This window comes from Spodoptera frugiperda, chromosome 14 (genome assembly GCF_023101765.2).
Source record: "Spodoptera frugiperda isolate SF20-4 chromosome 14, AGI-APGP_CSIRO_Sfru_2.0, whole genome shotgun sequence".
Classification (NCBI taxonomy): domain Eukaryota; kingdom Metazoa; phylum Arthropoda; class Insecta; order Lepidoptera; family Noctuidae; genus Spodoptera; species Spodoptera frugiperda.
Genome location: NC_064225.1, coordinates 9,983,984 through 10,004,266, shown reverse-complemented (window position 1 = coordinate 10,004,266; position 20,283 = coordinate 9,983,984). Strand labels below are relative to the sequence as shown.

General features: G+C 37.2%; 1 protein-coding gene across 5 annotated transcripts in view; it reads right to left on the bottom strand.

Annotated features, from left to right (window-relative positions):
• Positions 1-20,283, bottom strand: part of LOC118279390 (uncharacterized) — a 201,908-nt gene that overhangs the window by 28,950 nt on the left and 152,675 nt on the right. For all 5 annotated transcript variants that reach the window (XM_050698322.1, XM_050698325.1, XM_050698326.1 and 2 more), the window contains 2 exons: positions 9,002-9,204; positions 1,037-1,131 (listed from right to left, as the gene is read on the bottom strand). In XM_050698322.1, the coding sequence (XP_050554279.1) occupies positions 1,037-1,131; positions 9,002-9,204 (298 nt within the window). The remainder of the gene's footprint in view (positions 1-1,036; positions 1,132-9,001; positions 9,205-20,283) is intronic.

Here is a 20,283-nt window from a genome sequence, read left to right as displayed (position 1 = left end):
TCCTGTATTTCCTAACCCCCAAAAAAAAGGCCAGCAACTCACTTGTAATGACTGTGGTATTTCGGGTGTCCATGAGCGACGATTGCTTACCATCAGGTGATCCATCTGCTCGTTTACCGGCTTATACCATAAAATTTAAGTTTATTGACATTTGCCTAACACTATGCACGTTTCTAGATACAGTATCTATATACAGATTTTTTTTTAATTTTTCAAACCATACTAGTCGTATACAATTTTCGACAATACCAGCTTATTTAGAAGGTCCTTAGTTAAGTAGCGGACTGTTAAAGGCAGCCAATGATGATGTTGCACTTTAACCTAACTTCCAAATAGTTTGGAACTGTCATTGGCACTATAAAGTTAAACTACGCTCACATTAATCACTTCCAGTCACACAATATCTTTGCAGGGAGCAGTTAAGGGTATCTTTTGTCAGTTTAATGTGTCCCCAATTCCCCCAGTATACGACCTATGTGTTGATTATGTTACTTGTAACTAAGTTACTGGTCAACTACAATATTCATTGGTAGGAGCTAATATTTGATATGAAATTTGAAAGAGGTTTTATTTAGTAGGTAGTGTTTTTTTGCTTAGTTGAATTGATTGTATGTTTTATTTTATTCTTTAGTGCTAGAAAACTTAAAGTAATAGACATAATAATTAGGTTGCTTAGAGTGTTTTTCCGCCAGAGATGTGCTATGTTACGAAGATGTAATAGCTAAGCTGTGAAACTATGTAACCGTTTCCACTGATACTAAGCTATGTAGCGAGTAAGATGTACCGCCGCAAAGTAGCCGTGCGAGGAAGATTCGCAGCTCGACTATGCGCCGTAGTAGAGTAATAGATAGTAGGGAAGGCATCCACTGCACACATCCATAGTACGCATCCATTGCACGCATTCATAGCAGGCATCCATAGCACAAATCCATAGCGAATCCATATATATTAATACATAGGCATTTTTTATGCTGAAAACGCGATCCAAGTCACTAGCAGAATTCAGTAGATATAACAACTAAAATATGCTATTTACCTCAGAAGAATGATCTTGAAGACAGGTCCCACCAGGCCCTTGATGATGGCTGATGCGTTCAGGTGACACCTTCCATGAAGGACTATACCGTTGACCTGAAACAAAATAAGAAGACTTGTGTCATTTCCTACATAGATCAGGCATTACTGAACTAAATCCTAAATAGATACGACTTACGTAGAAAACTTATATCACATTTATAATAATATGTCAATGTTAAAGTTTGTTTGTTTGGATGTTTATCCGTTAATCACGCTGAAACTACTGAACGGATTTTGATGAAATTTAGATAGATAGGATACTTTATATCCTACGGGAACGCAGATGAAGTAGCTGACAGAGGCTGGTATTTACATATCGGACTATCAAGACGATGAATTGGATATTTTAGCACATCGGACGATCGCCAGACTGTTTAAAAGTTGAGCTTTCGGTAAACAAATCTTACAAACAGAAATAAAGAAGATTATAATATCCAAAGAGCTTGGCCTACTAGGGTACTTAGACTAGGTTTTAGACCTAAAAATAATAGCCATAGAGTACAATATAGGTATATGCATGCACTAGGCTTAGAAAAAATCTGACATATGCAAGCAAAAGTCGTTGCCCCGTCAGTCAGGCAGTGCATGGCAACACACGTGCCATCTCTCATGGCATTGACAAGCTGTTGAACCGTCACGTTCCGAATAAATGTGACACTCATACATACATACATACAATTTGCATTCTCATACATTTTTTCCTCGGTTTACATTGCTAACAATGTTTAGGTTTTAAATGAATATATTGACGTTTTTATTATTATTATAATCATATTTTAATGCATAAAATATTACTTTTCACCCATATACCATGTATTAATAATATAAAAAACAATTGTTTCAATATGGCGCCTAATAAAAATATTATAGCAACTTACAAAACGTAGTATTTGCTCTGTAGAAAATGTAAGGCGCTCAACGTTACTGTCGGATTATCTAATAAATGTTCGCTCAGCTGTTAATCTTTTATTGCTAGTTTCTACCTTAAAGTTCATCCCTATGAAATTATTATTGGTTGCAAAGATGCGCAATAAATTAATAAGTAGCTTGTGCAAGAAAATAAACTAAGGTAACTCTTGTCATATTCCGAAGTTCCTCCAAGTATTCGAGTATCAACGGGTCCAAATAGTTTTCATTGTGATTTTTTTACGTTCGACTGTTCGAAGGTATCTCGCCTGGTGGTAAGCGATGATGCGGGCTACGACGGAGCACGTCTGCCAATAAGCAACCTATTCATTCGGGCATTGAAGATACCCAGGTTATACCCATCAGGAAACACAGACTCCGGCAAGGAGTTCCACTCCCTAGCAGTTCGCACAAGGAAGCTTGAAGCGAAGCGCTTCGTGCGAGTTTTAGTCATAAAACTTTAATTCGATCTCGATGCGATGATTCAACTTCTAACTTTTTAAACAGTCGTGTTGTATCACTAGACCACCTAACATGTGTGTAAAAGAAACAAATATTTGATTGGCCATAAACCTGCCGGGTATCGGCAACAATTCATGTGTGGCGTCCGAGATAACGTTTCAATCGCAACGCGTTACTCCGGAATAGTTTCCATCTTGTTGCGGCTTGGGAGCGGGACTTAGTGATGAGCGGAGCGGATGCGGGAGCGATTTATATATTTTTTATATTATACATTTTTTATGGTAATAAGCGTAGACGAGTAAACGGATCATCTGATGGCAAGCAATCGGCGCCGCCCATGAACACCCGAAACACCAGAGGCGTTACAAGTGTTTGCCGTGCGTTCCTGTTCATCATGCGATGGGCTTGTTTTAAAAAGTTAAGGATGTAGTTTTTTTTATACATTTACATGCATAAAGAGCATTAAACTTTTTTTTTTAATGGGTTGGAATGTGTTAAACATTCCATATTGAATTAACTATTTTATATTTAATTTCAATCCGGTTTACACTTCTTAGCCAGGCGAATAATTTTTTTTTATTACACTTAATTTTAATATCATTTATGTTTTTTATTCCACTGACACCTAAGAAATCACAGTTTAACAATATTTACATTCAATTGAAAATCTCATGAGAAAATTTCATAGGTGTGTATACATTAATTTTTAGGGCACCATATATACCCATAATTTTAAAGAAGATTAGCAGGCTATTATTTTTATTCTCTCGTCATAAAATCACTAAATGTATCAACAATAACAAAATAAATACAACTTTTCCAGAAGATTTCCAATTTTTGCGCAAAAAACAAAAAATAAATCATATTGACACTCGCTCCGCTACCATCTCCGCTAATCTCAGTCCACAGCCTTACTTGGCTGACAGCCAGCACACAAGTAACACGCGCCGGTAATTTATGTAAATACATCGACAGCGGTGCACTCCATCATTACATTACTTGTAATTGTTCGCCTCGATACGTCAATCGGTTTGTTCTTTACGCTGTTTAACTATAATTTTATTGTAGCGTGTCTTTTGTTTTGTTGTGTTATTTTATAGGTAGGGGATTTTGAGGGTGCTTTTCTACGAGAGATGTGCTATGTAGCTATGCTATGAAGATGTAATAGCTAAGCTGGCTGCGGACTACCTAGCGGGTTTACCGGGGCTCCGGCTCGAAGGGTAGAAGTAGGAACGGGATGGTTTTTAGTCAGTAAGAGTCTGACACTCCCTCTCGCCTCGCCCTAGGCGGCAGAAGACATAGTATGATTTTCCCATTAAAAAAAAGCTGTGACACTATGTAACCGTTTCCACTGATAAGTACTAAGCTTTGTAGCTGTGCGAGGAAGATGCGCCTCCGTAATGTAGTGTGGGTGGAAGATGCACAGCTCGAGTAATGTGATATGTCGATAGTAGGAAAGCCATCCATGGCACACGTCCATAATACGCATCTTTCCATATAAAAAACATAGTTTAGCTGAGTCCGTTTCCACCAGTGCTAGACTATGTGACCTTACCTCCCCTACTGTATGGTACCGACCAAAAAATACCAAAATTAATCGTTTACAATTATATAATTGTACCTCTTCGCACAATACTAGCTGTATGTTCAACAAACATTCATATTGATACATATTTAGATCGCAGTTTATTGCATCGAAAATAATAATCCCACATGCATTCAGAGCCAGAATACTCGGGAATTCATAGTTTAGTGAGCTGCCGATATCATTTATTGGGAGTGTTTGTCTATCTATAGCCGCTTATAGTTGTCTATATCTATCTAATAGATAGTTTCTGCCAGCAACCTATATATGTCTGCGATCCCGTGCGATGAAAAGTCTAAGCCTATGGTGTTATTCCAGACCATAATCTACCCCTGTTCCAACTTTCATCTCGATTCCTTCAGCCGTTTTGACGTGATTTGGGGATTGCGAAGATTAGAAAGGGGGGGGGGAATTGGGCCTCCGGTAACCTCACTCACATAACGAAACACAAGGCAAGCGTTGTTTCACGTCGGTTTTCGGTGAGGCCGTGGTATCACTGCGGTCGAGCCGGCCTATTCGTGCCGAAGCATGGCTCTCCTCACACTTGCTTATAATATTAATAGGATCAGTAAGATGTACTGCTATCAGTAGTCGCCAATAGCAGTCTATTATATAGCTAGCTATATCAGTATATAACTGTCTAGGATTGGATCAGATTGCAGCGCATCTGTTCCGCCAAGGAATGCAAACCAAACGGTCAGATGGACGTATAAATGTTATGACGGCTTGTGAATGGGGGCTCGAGATACATATCATATAGGAATGGTTTATAGTTGGCATTGGAATATGATTTCTATGTGTTAGGTTGTAGTGTTAGTTTTAGTGTATATGTTGTTGTTATTTTAGAAGAATTAGGTAGGTAGTTAAAAGATATTACTAATTAAAGCTAATTAAGTTTACGTTTGAGAGTTTTTAGGTGATATTACTGGTTGTTAGAACAGTTGAACAGAAAAAAAAACGTTGCCCCACATTAGGATTCTAGGGTCTTTAGTGCTAACAGTCTTTTAGGGTTTCCACATATACTTGAGTATCTATACTAACCTTACTGTACCCTTAGTACGAGTTTGTTTTACGTTGGACGAAAACGAAACAATAGCGCTTTCGGCACTCTGATTGGCCGGCGCGAATGAACCAACCAATCAGAGCGCCGAACGCGCTCTCGTTTCGATCTCGTTAAATGTAAAACAAACTCGTACTAAGGCCTCTGGTCGTAAGAACTGTCTATTAGGTTTCATCATTTAATTGGGTACACTTAAATGATGAAACCTAATATTTAGTCCGTCAGTTAGGTAATGAAAAATTATTAGACACATATTTTTTATTTTTTATTTTGCGTGATTAATTATGCGTATACGAAAACAATACTTAGATAAAACGAATCATAGTTTAGGAGTGGGAGCAAATACGTCATTTCTAAATATCTATCTAAAAGTGACGTCACGTGATATTTGAAATCAATATATTCTCGAAAGTATTTTATTTCGATAAGAAAGTATGGGAAAGCCGTGCTTCGGTACGAATGGGCCGGCTCGACCGGAGTTATACCACGGCCTCACAGAAAACTTTTATCCATGCTGAAAACCGACGTGAACGCTTGCGTTGTGTTTCATTATTTCAAGACTAACATTAAAATAAAAATTATTCAACTACCCTTCTGTGTAAATAATAATTCCTAGCTATAGGGTAAATCCAGTTCTTTTTATTATAATACCGAATGTTTAAGACAAATCGTTATATGACGCAGTCTTGGCTGAAGTCCAGTTGTATGGAACATGGACAACAGTGACATCGTCATTTGTTTCTCGTCATGTTTGTAATTATGAGTGATAGGCAGGAAGATGGAGTGCTTTACATATTGTTAGTAATGTTCTTCTTAATTTTATTGTATTACAGAACTCATTTTGTCATCACTAGAGCCTATAAGAACATACCTATTAAAAATACATTTTAAAATCAGCTTAATATTTCCAACCATCCATTTAATCCTACACACATAAATATGCCTCGAGCAGAGATCAGTGGCGACCCCTGCAATCCCTACATAATCCTATCACAGTGAATCTCAAATTATACAACTTCTATTGATCTCATTCAGAATCGAAACGCGTTCTGAATACTTTATATTTTACCTCAGTACGTTATCTGAACTGAATATAACACAGGAATATAATATAGACCAGGTTTTGATCATGAACATGTCATTTGTATTCAAATCTATTAATACATAAGTGTGGGAGAGCCATGCTTCGGCACGAATGGACCGGCTCGACCGGAGTGATACCACGGCCTCACAAAAAACCGACGTGAAACAACGCTTGCGTTGTGTAAGTGAGGTTACCGAAAGCCCAATTACCCCCCTTCCCAATCTCCAATTCCTCAACAACCCTTAAATTCCTAACCCCCAAAAGGCCAGCAACGCACTTGTAACTCCTCTGGTGTTTCGGGATAAACAGACATACAACAATTGTTAAAATATTATTATGGTATATGTACCTATCGTATGTCGCATATATATTCATACGCATTAAAGTAGTAATTTCGATATTTCAAACAGTCACTCTAATTTTATTTATAGGTACAGGTATAATATTCTTGTAAATAAATATGAGATGAAGCAAATATGTAATTACATAAGTACGTACTATTGAAACTGCATCAATAAGGCATTGATTCAATGCTATTTCAATTTGTTCATTTTGTAACATTTTCTCGGCGGGAGTCCCAGTCCTATGTAAGCTAATTAGCTTAGAAATACCTTAGTTAGGTTTCATTTACATCAACTTATTTATTAAATGCAATCTGTTGAAATCTCTGTATATAAAAATCAATTGCTGTTAGTACACTGACTCGAAAACGACGGGACCGATTTGGCAACTTTTGGTCTTGAATTACTTATTTGTAGAAGTTTAGAGAAGGTTTAAAAGGTGAGAAAATAATGTTTGAGACGGTACGGAGTTTGTCAGGCCAGCTAACATTTAACATAAAATCAACACTGTAGTGTGAATGAAATTAAGTTTTTGTCGATTGTATGTTCTTTTGTTTTATTTATAATGGTCTGTTCTCTGTAAGCTTTTACGGAAACAAATACCTACTTTCGGAGATATACTGTATCGATTTAAAATATCACGTAACGTCACTTCTAGGTACGTTTTATACGTAGAAATGACGTATTTACTCCCACAAATGAAAAAATACGTGCCTAATATTTTTTCATTACCCAACTGACACTGTCATAATCCTTATTAAGGTTAGAATATCTTAAACCACACAATAGCTTGTCAATTGTTTCTGCGCAGTTTACTTTACTTTATAGACCACAATGCTAAGAGTAGCCTTATTATTGCCAGCACTCAGCTCTAATCTCAATCGCTATTGTAATCGGTTCCGCCATGACAGTTTGGTATTGTCTTTGAAACTTTGTCTGTGTGAAGTTTTCAAGTGCGGTGTAATTATGTTTGGGGTCATTTTAACCGATTTTTTGTTTTCTGTCTTTCTGTCTTTCTGTCTGTCCACAAAAGTGTGGAGTTGATGTTTATAGCTCAATATCTTTAGTATGAGTTTGCTTTAAGTTGAACGAAAACTAAACGAGAGCGCTCTAATTGGCCGGTGCGAATGAACCAACCAATGAAAGCACCGAACGCGCTCTTGTTTCGATTTTGTTAAACGTAAAACAAACTCGTGCTAAACCTTTTGTAATGTAACCTTTTTTAAGAGGGGAAAACTCATCCAATGACATTTCCCGCCTTGGGTGAGGAGTGAGGAAGTGTCAGACTCTTACTGACTAAAAACAACTCCGTTCCTACTCCCGCTTTTCGAGCCGGAGCCCAATTTCGAGCATCAATTTATCACTAACTTCAAAACATCACGCCTTTCATAATAACACAAAGTGAACATAATAAATAATAATAAATACGCGTAAATCTTAAACTCTTCGCTTCAAAATATACCTTATTAAATTAAACGTAAGATTTATTTTCCGACGTTTTAACAAAGTATGTGTTAATTTGGAAAGTTAAATTACTTGTTCGAAGTATGTACCTACCTGTATACCTATCTATAGTATGTATGTATATAATGTACTACATAGACAGTAAACGATCTTTCTTCTAATAATGTACTGCTTTCGCCTTTTTGGCTAATTTTATTAATACATTAAGTTAGATAAGGTTTTAAAAGTAGACATTACTGGGGATTATTTTGGAGAATAATATTGTCGCATTCGTGAATATCTACTATAAATAAAATAAAATTATAGTATCTGTTTATAATATTGAGTTACCCCTGCTGCTGCCTCAAGAACTTCAAGCGGCGAAAGTATAATAGCCTAATTGTTAATTATACTTTCGAACCTTTTGGGGTCAAATCTTTAGGGCCAAGGTGGGGTCCAAATAAGTATACATCTCTTTCACAAAGATATTGTAAAGCTGGTTTCTACTGCCATTAAATGTGGCATTGCTGGCAGTTTTTCAGTGCACTTCAGTCTTGCAGTCAGTTTGGGCACTATACCTCACGACTCCTCGGTCTCATTTTCTAGAATTTTCTGTTTAAAGCTTTCTAAAGGATATATCTATTAATTTATAGTAATAACCTTATGGGTTTTTGCAAAGTTTACCCAGCAAAAGCCTTTGTTGCATAATTATTGTTGGAAGGGAAGGGTACATTCCAATCGCAGCTTACTTCTTCTCGGGTTCTTTCTGTCTCTTCGGGTTCAATTCGAAACACACATATTTAATTTTGTACCTAATCGGAAAATGTGAGTCTCAGAACTTGCCTTTTCTAACGAAACACCCCGGTAATCGAGCAGACTTATTACCTGATGGTAAGCAATCGCCGCCGCCCATGGACACTTGAAACACCAGAGGCGTTTCAAATGCGTTGCCGGGTTTTTTTAGGAGTTAGGAATTTTATTTATCTCTTTCTTTCAGTAACACAATAACATAAATAAACTACAACTTCATTAAAACACCTCACCTCAAGTATCTCGTCTCCAACTTTAACGGGTGGATTAGCCTTAGCAGCCGCCCCGGCCGGGTGCAGCCCGCACACAAACACGGCCATGCGGCTGCGGTCCCGGTGGCCGGCGAGGCTGAGCCCCAGGCCGCCGCGCGGCGACCGCTCCAGCCGCACCGACACCACCGTGTCGCCCAGACCTGCATACTTCTTGCGGATTTTGTCTGGAACGAGGAGAATTCTTAGTTAGTTACATACATATCGTCACGCCTTCAATCCCCGAAGGGGTAAGCAGAGGTGCACATCATGGCACGTAATACCACTATGTACACCCACTTTTCACAATTTATGTTTTAAGTCCCATGTAATAGGGGGTGAGCCTATTACCATATACTGGGCACATTTCCAGACTCCGTGCTACCACTGAGAAATTTTCAAAAAACCGAAAAAAGCCCAGTAATACTTTGCCCGACCCGAGACCCCTTGCCCGGCAATCGCACTTGCAACCACTCGGCCAACGAGGCAGTCAGTTAGAGTTCTATTTATTGAAGAGTAACCCTTAAACTGCAGCGGTTGGGTATAGAGAATCAATCGATTTTGATTGTATAAGTCGGATATAGCTAACATAATATTAAAACTTATACTATACGCCACCGTCTATGAGAGTCGAGAAACATTAAAGAGAAAATGGTATATCATTACTGAGTTTCATTAAACTTATTTATAAGTCAACTTAATAAAACATATTTTTGCTCGCCACAATGTCAAACAGTGGCGATAAAAAGATAAATAAAATATTTTTTATGGTATAAGCCTGTAAACGAGCAAACGGATCGCCTGATGGTAAGCAATCGCCGCTGCCGTTGTCGGCGTTTTGGGGGTTAAGAATTTAAGGGTTGTTGGGGAATCGGGGATTGGGAAGTGGGTAATTGGGCCTCCGACAACCTCACTCACACACAACGTTTTGTGTGTAGTCGTGGTATCACTCCGGTCGAGCCGGCTCATTCGTGTCGAAGCGTGGCTCCCTCACAAGTTTGGTCGATAAGACAAATTGGAAATAAAAATCGTGCAAACACATACCTATTGAATACCAAACCGAATAGTCACATCAAAAATCACAATCCTATAAAAAAAAAACTATGAAACATCAATATCAATGACTAAGAACACAAAACTCCGACTCGTGGGACAAAAATGTCAGCCAATCTCGAAATAGCCAGTCAACATACAACACACAAACAACATAATTATCTATAAACATTGTTCTAATCAAAGAAAAGTAAAAATTGCATCGAAACAGTTGGCGCAATGTCTCTGTAGACTAAACACTATTATGTGACCGTCCAAACAAATACATACATACATAACATTACGGTTTTAGTTCTTTCGCCGAAGGTGTAGGCAGAGGTGCAAAATTTAAAATGGAACATTTACTTTTCACTGATTGTGTTATGAGTCCCATGTATGAATGTTATTTTAATGCGCAGGACGCATGATTTCAGGTCCTGTGGTTATTGCTTTGTATTTAAAAAACTATACAACGTCACGCCTTTTATCCCCAAAGGGATAGGTTATCCGCTGTACAATGTACACCCGCTTTTCACCATTTGTGTTATAAGTTCCATGTAATAGGGGGTGAGCCTATTACTATATACTGGGCACAACTCCAGACTCCGTGTTACTAACGAGAAAATTTTGAAAAACCGAAAAAAGCCCAGTAGTTCTTTGGCCCAGGAATCAAACCGAGACCCCCTATCTGGCAGTCGCACTTGCAACCACTCGACCAACGAGGCAGTCTTTGCATTTCAAAGGTTCAAAATCGATTAAATCCTATAATATTTTCAACATGAATCCCATGAATGGAAGTTGAACTTGAACCTTAGATAGGTTAGTTGGTTTAACTCTGGAAATTAGAAAGCGTTTGTCTATTCAACGATTACCAGACAGCCTAACGAATGCTCCAGTGTTCCACCACAAACGATTACAGCTCCTCGACCAACGAATCCAAAACAAGCCCTAAGCAACAAAATAAATAGAAAGAAAAATGGAAGTGTAGAGGGCGCGGGAACAAATCGTGTTAGTGGGCTACAGCCCCAGGCAGACCTGTTTATGATCACTAGGGGAGCAGGGGACGGTGGTCGGTTTACTGGGGTTTATTGGGATTATGATCGATGGAGCAAGTTTTCTGAGCGGTTATAGTTTTCAGTTTTCTATGCAATTAATGGGTGTGGTTTTTTAGGCTTTGGTGAAATATTCTGCCAGTCATTGAGAATCATTGAGTCGTGGTGGCTCCAAGGCCTAAGACGCTCGCTTCTTATGTATGAGGGCTCGGGTTCGAAATCTACCAACGGCAAAATGTATCAATGTGACTTTTTCCGACTTATATATTATACACTCTAAGATTATTTAGACACCACTGACAAACGGTGAAGGAAGATATCGTGAGGAAACCTGAGCTTATAATTTCTAATTATTGAATTAATGCTCAAACCTTCTTCGTGTGAGAAGAGGCCTTTAGTCAGTAGTGGCTACTTTTAGCATTTTGATGTGATGCGATTGTGCTTGTTGTTAAGGTAATGTAAGTGTTTACCGGGGCTTCGACTTGAAAAGCAGGAGTAGGAACGGAGTGGCTTCTAAACAATGAGAGTCTGACACTCCCTCTTGCCTCGCCCAAGGCAAAAGAAGTCATTGGATAATAACCCCCCTCAAAAAAAGACTAACAGAGCACTAGCAACTTACGTAACTATCCTAGAATCCATTACAAACAGTCTTCTCGCCAACTAAACAATTGAAAGCGCAAATTCGCGTCAATTTAAAACTCTGTGGACTTGTTAAATCGTGAGTATTAAACTGAACTGTTAGACAGATTAGGGCTGGTGCATACATGCGGCTTTTTCATCGGCTAAATGTTTTAGTCGACGGAGGCGTGCATACAATCGGTTTGAGTCGATTTATCTCGCAAACCCAATATTTTTTTAACTGACTTGCAAAAATATGAAGGAGGTTTCAAATTTGAACTGTTTGTATGTATTTTTGTCTGTGATTATCTCGCAAATGGCTGAACGGATTTTGTGAGGTTTTCACTGAAGTGTGTATTATATTTAGGAGCAGGTTAAAATATTTAAGTTTAGGCTTTAGTAAGGTAGTAAAGTCGGTTTTTTAATATAGCTTATGGAAATTATTATACATTTTTTTATCAAACAATTATCAAGTTGACGTTATATACATACGTTCATATATTACTATAGAATAATGAAACACAACAAAATAGTTATTCAAATTAAAGTAGTATGTATGTGCTAGCCCTTACAGTAAATAGTAAGGTTCCTTTCAAATCGAGTGTCACTTATACTGAGCCCAAATTGCCTCGATAAGGACGTCGCCTTTGTTCCTCATTTTGGTTGAAAAAGTTTAACATCTTGTCGGCTTTCTTTGACAATTACTTTACCGACGAAAAGTCGAGCTCGGAATATTTTACACGTATATTTTACGAAATTAGCCTTTGTGTTTGTGGTGGGATCGTTCTTGTGATGTTTTCACCTGCGTTCACTTGTTAAATATTCTATAAGTACAATGTATATTGACTGCACGGATGGCGCGGTGGCTGCCGTGCAATGTGTAGCGGGTTCGATTCCCGCACGGAACAACTCTTTGTGTAATCCATAAATTGTTGTTTCGGGTCTGGGTGTCATGTGCATGTAAACGTACCCACGATACAGGAGAAAATCCTAGTGTGGGACAACTCATGAATATGAGCCTCTAGCATGGCTTGAAACTAGTCGAGTTCCTCGTCAAACAGTTACATGGGTAAGCCAATAACACAATAATTAATTTAGTATGTCTCATGAAAGTTATAATATTATATAAACTATCCTCTTACACTACTAAAAAAACGTGCATAAAAAATTCTCACTTTTAAAAAATAAAATAAATTTCCTACAACCTATAAGATTTTCCACGCCGACCTTATAACCTTTAAAAGAAAGGTGTATGTCGTTCCATCCACTCCATCCATTAGGGAGCAGTAACCCCCCCCTACAAATTGAGTTTATGCGTCGATAACGGGCTGATATCCTCGATGTATCGCTAGAGGGGCCCAGTGAGGCTCTGAGTAATGTGTCGTATAGAGTTGTCAGCTTTTTTACGGAGGCTTAACTTCTTTCGTGAAGAGATACAAGAGACTGCTTCGTTGGTCTAGAGGTAGCAAGTGTGACTGGTAGGTCTGAGATCTTGGGTTCAATTCCAAAGCAGGTTGTGCAAAGTATTATTGTGATATTTTGGTTTTTCGAAAATTTCTCAATAGTAGCGTGAAGTCTGGAATTGTACCCAGTATATAGTCATATGCTCACCCCACACTATTGCACGTGACTTATAACACAAATAGTGAAAAGTGAAAAATATGTATAGTACCATAATGTGCACCTCTGCTTACCCCTTCGGGAATAAAAGGCGTGACAATCCATCTGTTGAATACTTTTAATCATCACCCATACATACGTTTAAAAATCGTTTAAAAAACTAAAACCATAATTTCCTTTCAGCTAACCACAATTGATTTTTCCTTTACATTAAGATACAAAATATTCTCTTGACATAGAAATATAGACTCTGTGCGAAAGTAATTAAAATCCAATATAGCGTACATATAATATGTGAGTGTGCCTCAAGTGAGTGGGAGTGAGTGAAGGGCTGTTATCAGTGCAAACGCTATTAAATTGCGGCGACCAAGATATGGGGCAACGATACCACTGTACGGGGAAGATGGGAGAAGTACAACGCTTTAAATAGACAATTATTTAAACTAAGATACAATAGGGTAGATGACTAATTTTTATTTTAATGTCCGTCTTGTATTTTAAAACATCAAACACGTGTTTTTCATTTTCTTACGGAATCAAATATTTTTGAAGATATATCGATATGAAATATCTCATAACGTCACTTCTATGTACTTTTTATACGTATTTGCTCCCACTCCTAAACTTTAATTCGTTTTAACTAAATAGGTACTGTTAACTTATATACCAAAATTAAAAAAAAATATGTCTAATATTTTTTCATTACCTAACTGACGGACTAAATCGATTTTTAATATTCATACCCCGTCATCATTCCTATTATAATATGTATAACAGAAAATAGTATTATGAATTACAAGCAAAATCATGTAAAAAATATACTTTTCCAATTTACCTGCAATATAAACTACAGAGTAAAGGCGGGCACACACTTGACCCGCCCGCCGTCGACTAACAAAAGAAAGTGTCACATTCACACCGAGACACAGCATTATTATTTATTTTATTTTATAACACTACATAGCAACACTGCCTTTTTGCCCTATATTCATCACTAGTGACCCAACCCAGCTTCGCATGGGTGCAATGGTGATATATTATGCATGTATTATACATATAAACGTTCCTCTTGAATCACTCTATCTATTAAAAAACCGCATCAACATCTGTTGCGTAATTTTAAAGATTTAAGCATACAAAGGGATATAGGGACAGAAAAAGCAACTTTGTTTTATACTATGTAGTATAGTAACACACTTCTAGCTCTTAATTTCGCCTAGACCAGACGCCATTTCACACTAATGTGACACTAAAAACCTTTACCCTACCTGGGAATCGAACTTATAACATCTTACTTAGTAGTAGCGGTATGTATGTATAAAGATCAGCAATCATTAATTGAATTCATTCAACGAAAGTTAAGTGGTCTACGTCGTGCGTAGTCCCTTGCTACGCTTTGGACCTACGGCGTAGCAGCGTAGCGAGGTGCTACGAGCCCTTTAATGCTACGAAGTGCTTTAATGGCCGAGCTTTATTATTTTTAAACGCTATTAAGATTTAATTTTAGTAATAATAATTTTCATATTTTACTGTCTTTTTAGAACAGTTTCGTTGTAAATGTTTTATTAGTCTTAGCATAGACTTTTAAAAGAAAGTAAATTCACGTGGATGAATTAAGATATAATTTATGTTTGACAAAACCATAAAAGGACATCGGGCGTTTTTTACCCGATTTTTTAAAAGTCGCGAACATAAACCAAAACATTTTTACATGATAGTGTTTGCAATCATATTTAATATTGTGTAGTTATTTTGATTCACAATAATGGGAAAATGGAAATAATTAGTAAAATGAAAATGATATTTTAAGTTGACTATTTTTCCTAATTACTAAACGACCGCTCAGTAAGTTAAAATATCACTCCGTGGTATTTTTATAAACCCAATCAGACTAAATCCGTCAAGTTGATGTGCATATTTCGTTCTCACTCTCGCCCATAGTCTTAAAACTGGTATTATGTTGCGCTCGCGCAGGTAGCTAGCTTATCTTACTACATCGCAGTCCTTCGTCATCATCATCGCAGTCCTTCGCCAAAAGTTAAGAGAAAAATATGTTGTTTTAATTATTTTTGATTCCCTTTTTCCTCTTCAATTATTGCCCAAAAACATTTATAAATATTTTTTAAATGTCCAATTTCTCCTTATTGCCACGACCCACAGATATGGGAACTATACCATTGTGAACTAGATTTAATTGCCTATCCACCGTACCTAATTTTATTTTTGTTCGCCGTAGGTAAGTGTCCCATACAAAAATGCCCGATGTTCTTTAGGCTTCATACATGGTGTTTATCAATCTCGGTATTCATAACACAAGTGTCATAATAAAATAATCAGACACTCATTAACTACATCTCCGCAAAAGAACTCACAAGTAACGCCTCAATAATTATACCAATGCATAAAACAATTTCAATAAAAACTCAACTCTATTGCAACACAAACTTGAGTTCAAAATGCAAAACAAGCATTCATCCATCATGAAAAACACACTTATATGTATATAAGTAGCATATGTATGTATGTATATGTAAATCCATATGAAATGACGCCTGTTCAGACTTGTAGGTCAAGAACGTAGACTTGAATGGTTGGAGATCGCGATACAACATGAGCTGAGAATGCTACTCGTGGGTATAACTGAAGTATAGCTTGCTGAGGGGGTATAGTTCTTGAGGGGTGATTTTGTATGTTAGTGTTGAGTGTATGGGTTTAGGAGCAATCGTTAAATAAAGATGAGTTGAATTTTGGAAAATTAAGAAAAAGCTATTTCTTTTTCTATTTTTTAAACGTTTCCCCACTTTAAGATTTTCTACCGTGGGTGCGTTTACAAACATACAAGTTTAGACATGATGTCAAAAGTATATTTTTTTCTTTTTTTAGATGTTGTCCGACACCAGGTTTTTTTTCTTTTGTCCTGTGCATTTACAAATATACAAGTTCACATACATGTGACACCCAAACCAGAAATAAAAATTTGTCGATTACACATAGAGTTACTCCGTGCGGGAATTCAACCTGCTACACGTTGCGCGGCAGCCTGTAGTCCAGACAACGCGCCAACCGTGTAGTCAGCAAAATAATAACATCTATATACAACATATAAACACACAAAAAAAAAAAAATTGTGTGTTTATATAACATATAAACACACAAAATTTTAATATTATAATATTTGCTTTGACGTTCAAAAGTGCCATCTGGGTCTATTTGAAATAAATAATTTTGACTTTTAACATTGCACTGGTACATTTTCAATAATCCGAAGCGCCTTTAATACTAACTAAACCAAGGAATTTGACAGCTCTCTACACGATCATACAATGTCACAAATTATAGGAAAACATAGTGGAGCATAATATGTTAATCAAGCGGCGGTACAAACTATTTGCCTGGCCCGCAATCACAGTGACGTGGCGGCCAGTGCTGTTATAATTGCTTTTTAATGGCTCTCTTACAGCGCCGCGGGCCACAGCGGAGTTAATTAACATTTTAAATAACATCATTTGTAAGTATTGAAGTGACGTCGTGTCGTTGTGTAACATGTTATATGTTATATTTTGCTGAAGGAGTGAACCGGTAATGAGAAATATTGTTATGTAATTTAAAGCACTTTTCTCACACGGAGAAGGTTTGAGCATTAATCACCACGTTTGCTCTATGCGGGATGGCGATCTCATGATGTTTTCCTTCACTGTTTGTCAGTGGTGCCTAAATAATCCTAGAAAGACTAGACTTGCCATTGGTAGGGTTCGAACCCACACTGTCATGCATGAGAAGCGAGCGTTTTAAACCACTGGGGCCACCACGACCCTCCGGTAAAATTTGCAGTTTTATATACAGAAACCTTTCGGTGCTGCTGATTACCTAGCGGGTTCACCAGGGCTCCAGCTCAAAAATCAGGAGTAAGAACGGGGTGGTTTATAGTCTGAGAGTCTTACACTCACTCTTCTCCTCTCACCCGAGACGGGAAAAGATATTGGATGATTTTCCCCCTCAAAAAAAATGTACATAAAACTGAAAATTTTACTGAAAAACGGAAAGCAGTTACTTGAGTATAAAAGTGGAGCCTTTATAATGGTGATCTGCATACCGTTATCTATTTTAGTGGCACATTAAACCACAGTAAAGCGAAGAAAGCAAGTGGCGATAACTTTAACTGCCAGTTAAATGTCCCCGCCAGTTAGTGGCCACTGCTGGTGTGGTGGAGTCATATTATCTGGACCGTTCAGACTGTGCTACAAGTCCTTGTATTAATAGTACGGTATATATTATGTTGTATTGTTTATATATTGAATTGTATATAGTACATTGTATTAATAGTACAATATGTATATAGTACAGTAAAGAATGGAGATTTGGGTATTTTTTTTTGGTTTTGTTTGCTTGTGTTCATGATTGTCTCTTTAGTTACGTGTTAGTATCTGCCAAACTTTGTTTAGCAGTCGCACTCAGATACTAACATGGGGCATTCAGATACTAGCAAAGGGTTACAGGGATTTTGGAGTCAGAAAGAATATTATTGTATCTTTTTGCGACCATTATTGTCTTACTTATCACAATCATGCAATTCAATATCCTATAAGGACCCACTGCTGACCAAAGGCCTCTTTTCACATGGTTCTCCATGTGAAAAGAGGCCTGAGCACTAATAACTAGGCTTGCTCAATACGGGTTGGCGATTTCAAACTTATCAGAAATTATAAGCCTAGGTTACCTCACGATGTTTTCCTTCACCATTGTGTCAGTGGTGTCTAAATCATCTTAGAAAGTACATATTATAACTTGGAAAAAGTCACATTGATACTTGCCCTGCCGTACTTGGTAGGTTACTAACATGCACGAGAACGGGCCGTCTTAAACACCATGCAATTACCGTTTAACAAAAACCCTGAAAACGTTCCAATATCATCACCAGGAATAGATAATATTCTCTTTTATAAATTCTGAACATCAATCTGTTATTCCACGAACGTGTAGGCAGACGTTAATCCGTATCCCACCCACCGACTGCCAATTATATCTATTAAAAGCCCCTCGTAATTAGATACTTTAAGGATTCTTTCATAAGTAATACTTAATTGCTTAAATATAGATTTTTTTTTAATGGAAACATTATGACAAGCGACTGCCTCGGTGGTCAAGTGGTTGCAAGCACAACTGCTGGACAAGAGCTGTGGTGTTCGATCACCGAATTAGGCTAAGTATAAGATTTTACTTCTAGTTAAGACTAATAAATAAAATTGGAGTGTCTGTATGTAATATATATTGAAATAACCTCACTTTACTACTTGCATTGTGTACACGTTCATACTATTATATACACCAAATGCATGCATATTGCATATAATAATATTATGTACCAAAGATACATACACCAAAATATATTTCTTTTCTTTCTGTCTATTCCAGTTAATCTCTAAAATGGCTGAAATTTTAAGGAGTAACTTTGACTACTTTTATTTTAGTAAATTAGAACAAAAAAACGTTATTAAATTTTATGCTGACGAAGTTCTTACGACACCCACTTACGAAATTGAGCTCCAAACTATTTGATCAGCATCTATAAAAGAATTTGACAATTGCCAGGCATACAATTAGTTATCCCGTCGACAGGCGGTGTTTATGTTAATACATTGAACATTGACCCACTCCCCTCGATACTGTGGGAGTGCAACTATTTGATTGTGTTGTTCGCGGTGTGTTATTGAAGTGTTATTGCTGGTCTATGATTTTGAATATAATATTTAATTTAATTAAAACTAGTACTAATAAAAACTAGGTAGATATTAATATGACATTGTTTGGTTTAATTTTGTTCTAAGTCCAATGTATATAAAATTGATTTTTTACTGATGCAACGGATAATAAAAACAAATCGTTGCCTCACATTAGGAATTTCTCCTCTTTATTAGGTACGTTTACAAACATACAAATTCAAGGAAACATATCACCCAGATCCGAAACAACAATTTATGGATCACAATCACAAAAAGAGTTGTTCCGTGCGGGAATCGTCCCTGCTACACGTTGCCGATTATGGTTTGATAAATGGGAAGTGCAACTACCGAAAATCGAACCCAACACCATTAGCTTAGCACTCGATTTTACAACTACTCAATCAACGAATACAAACTAACTCTATTTAACTTTAACAAACAACAACTGTTTCCATGGTAACGCAACACAGTCTAGTTACCGCCACCATCTTGCAAATCTACAAAGCGCCAATAACATTGCGTTGAGGTAATATTTCAATTGCAAACTGCAAATATTTATATATAGCTAACATTTGAATGCAGTTTGCAATGCACGGGAATGATTTCCGCACGTTTATCGTCTTGTACGATTGCTGTCAAATTGTATTTTCAATCGTTGTGCGGTTGAAGTAATGAAATTGTATTTATTTTTACGTTTTATAGGATTTTTTGTAGATGTGTGTAAAAGCTAATTAGTAAACCTAAGTGTGTATAAATTGGTTGGGTCCACTGTTGGCTCAAACGTTGGGCCAGTGTTCGTGAACGGAATAATTATTTGTATGATAAAATGATTGTAATGTACCGCCATGCCTTTTATCTCCAAAGGAGTAGGCAGAGGTGTCGTTGGTCGAGCGTCTCGGGCGGCACGGGATCTCGGTTTCGATTACCGGGTCGAGAAAAGCATTGTTAGGCCTTTTTCGGGTTTTTCGAAAATTTCTCAGGAGTAGCATGGAGTATGAAATTGTGCCCGGTGTATAGTATAGTATATGGTCACCTCTATTACATAGGACTTGTATCACAAATAGTGAAAATTGTGTTTACATTTTACAATAGCAAAAAGATTTTCAGTTGTAAAAATTATAGGTTGGCAGGCTACTGCCCGTCCTGCTGTCTAGCTGGTCGGTAGCCTTGAATAATGTAAGCAGATAACAACAGCTAAATAATACAGCCACTCTTAATCAGTATT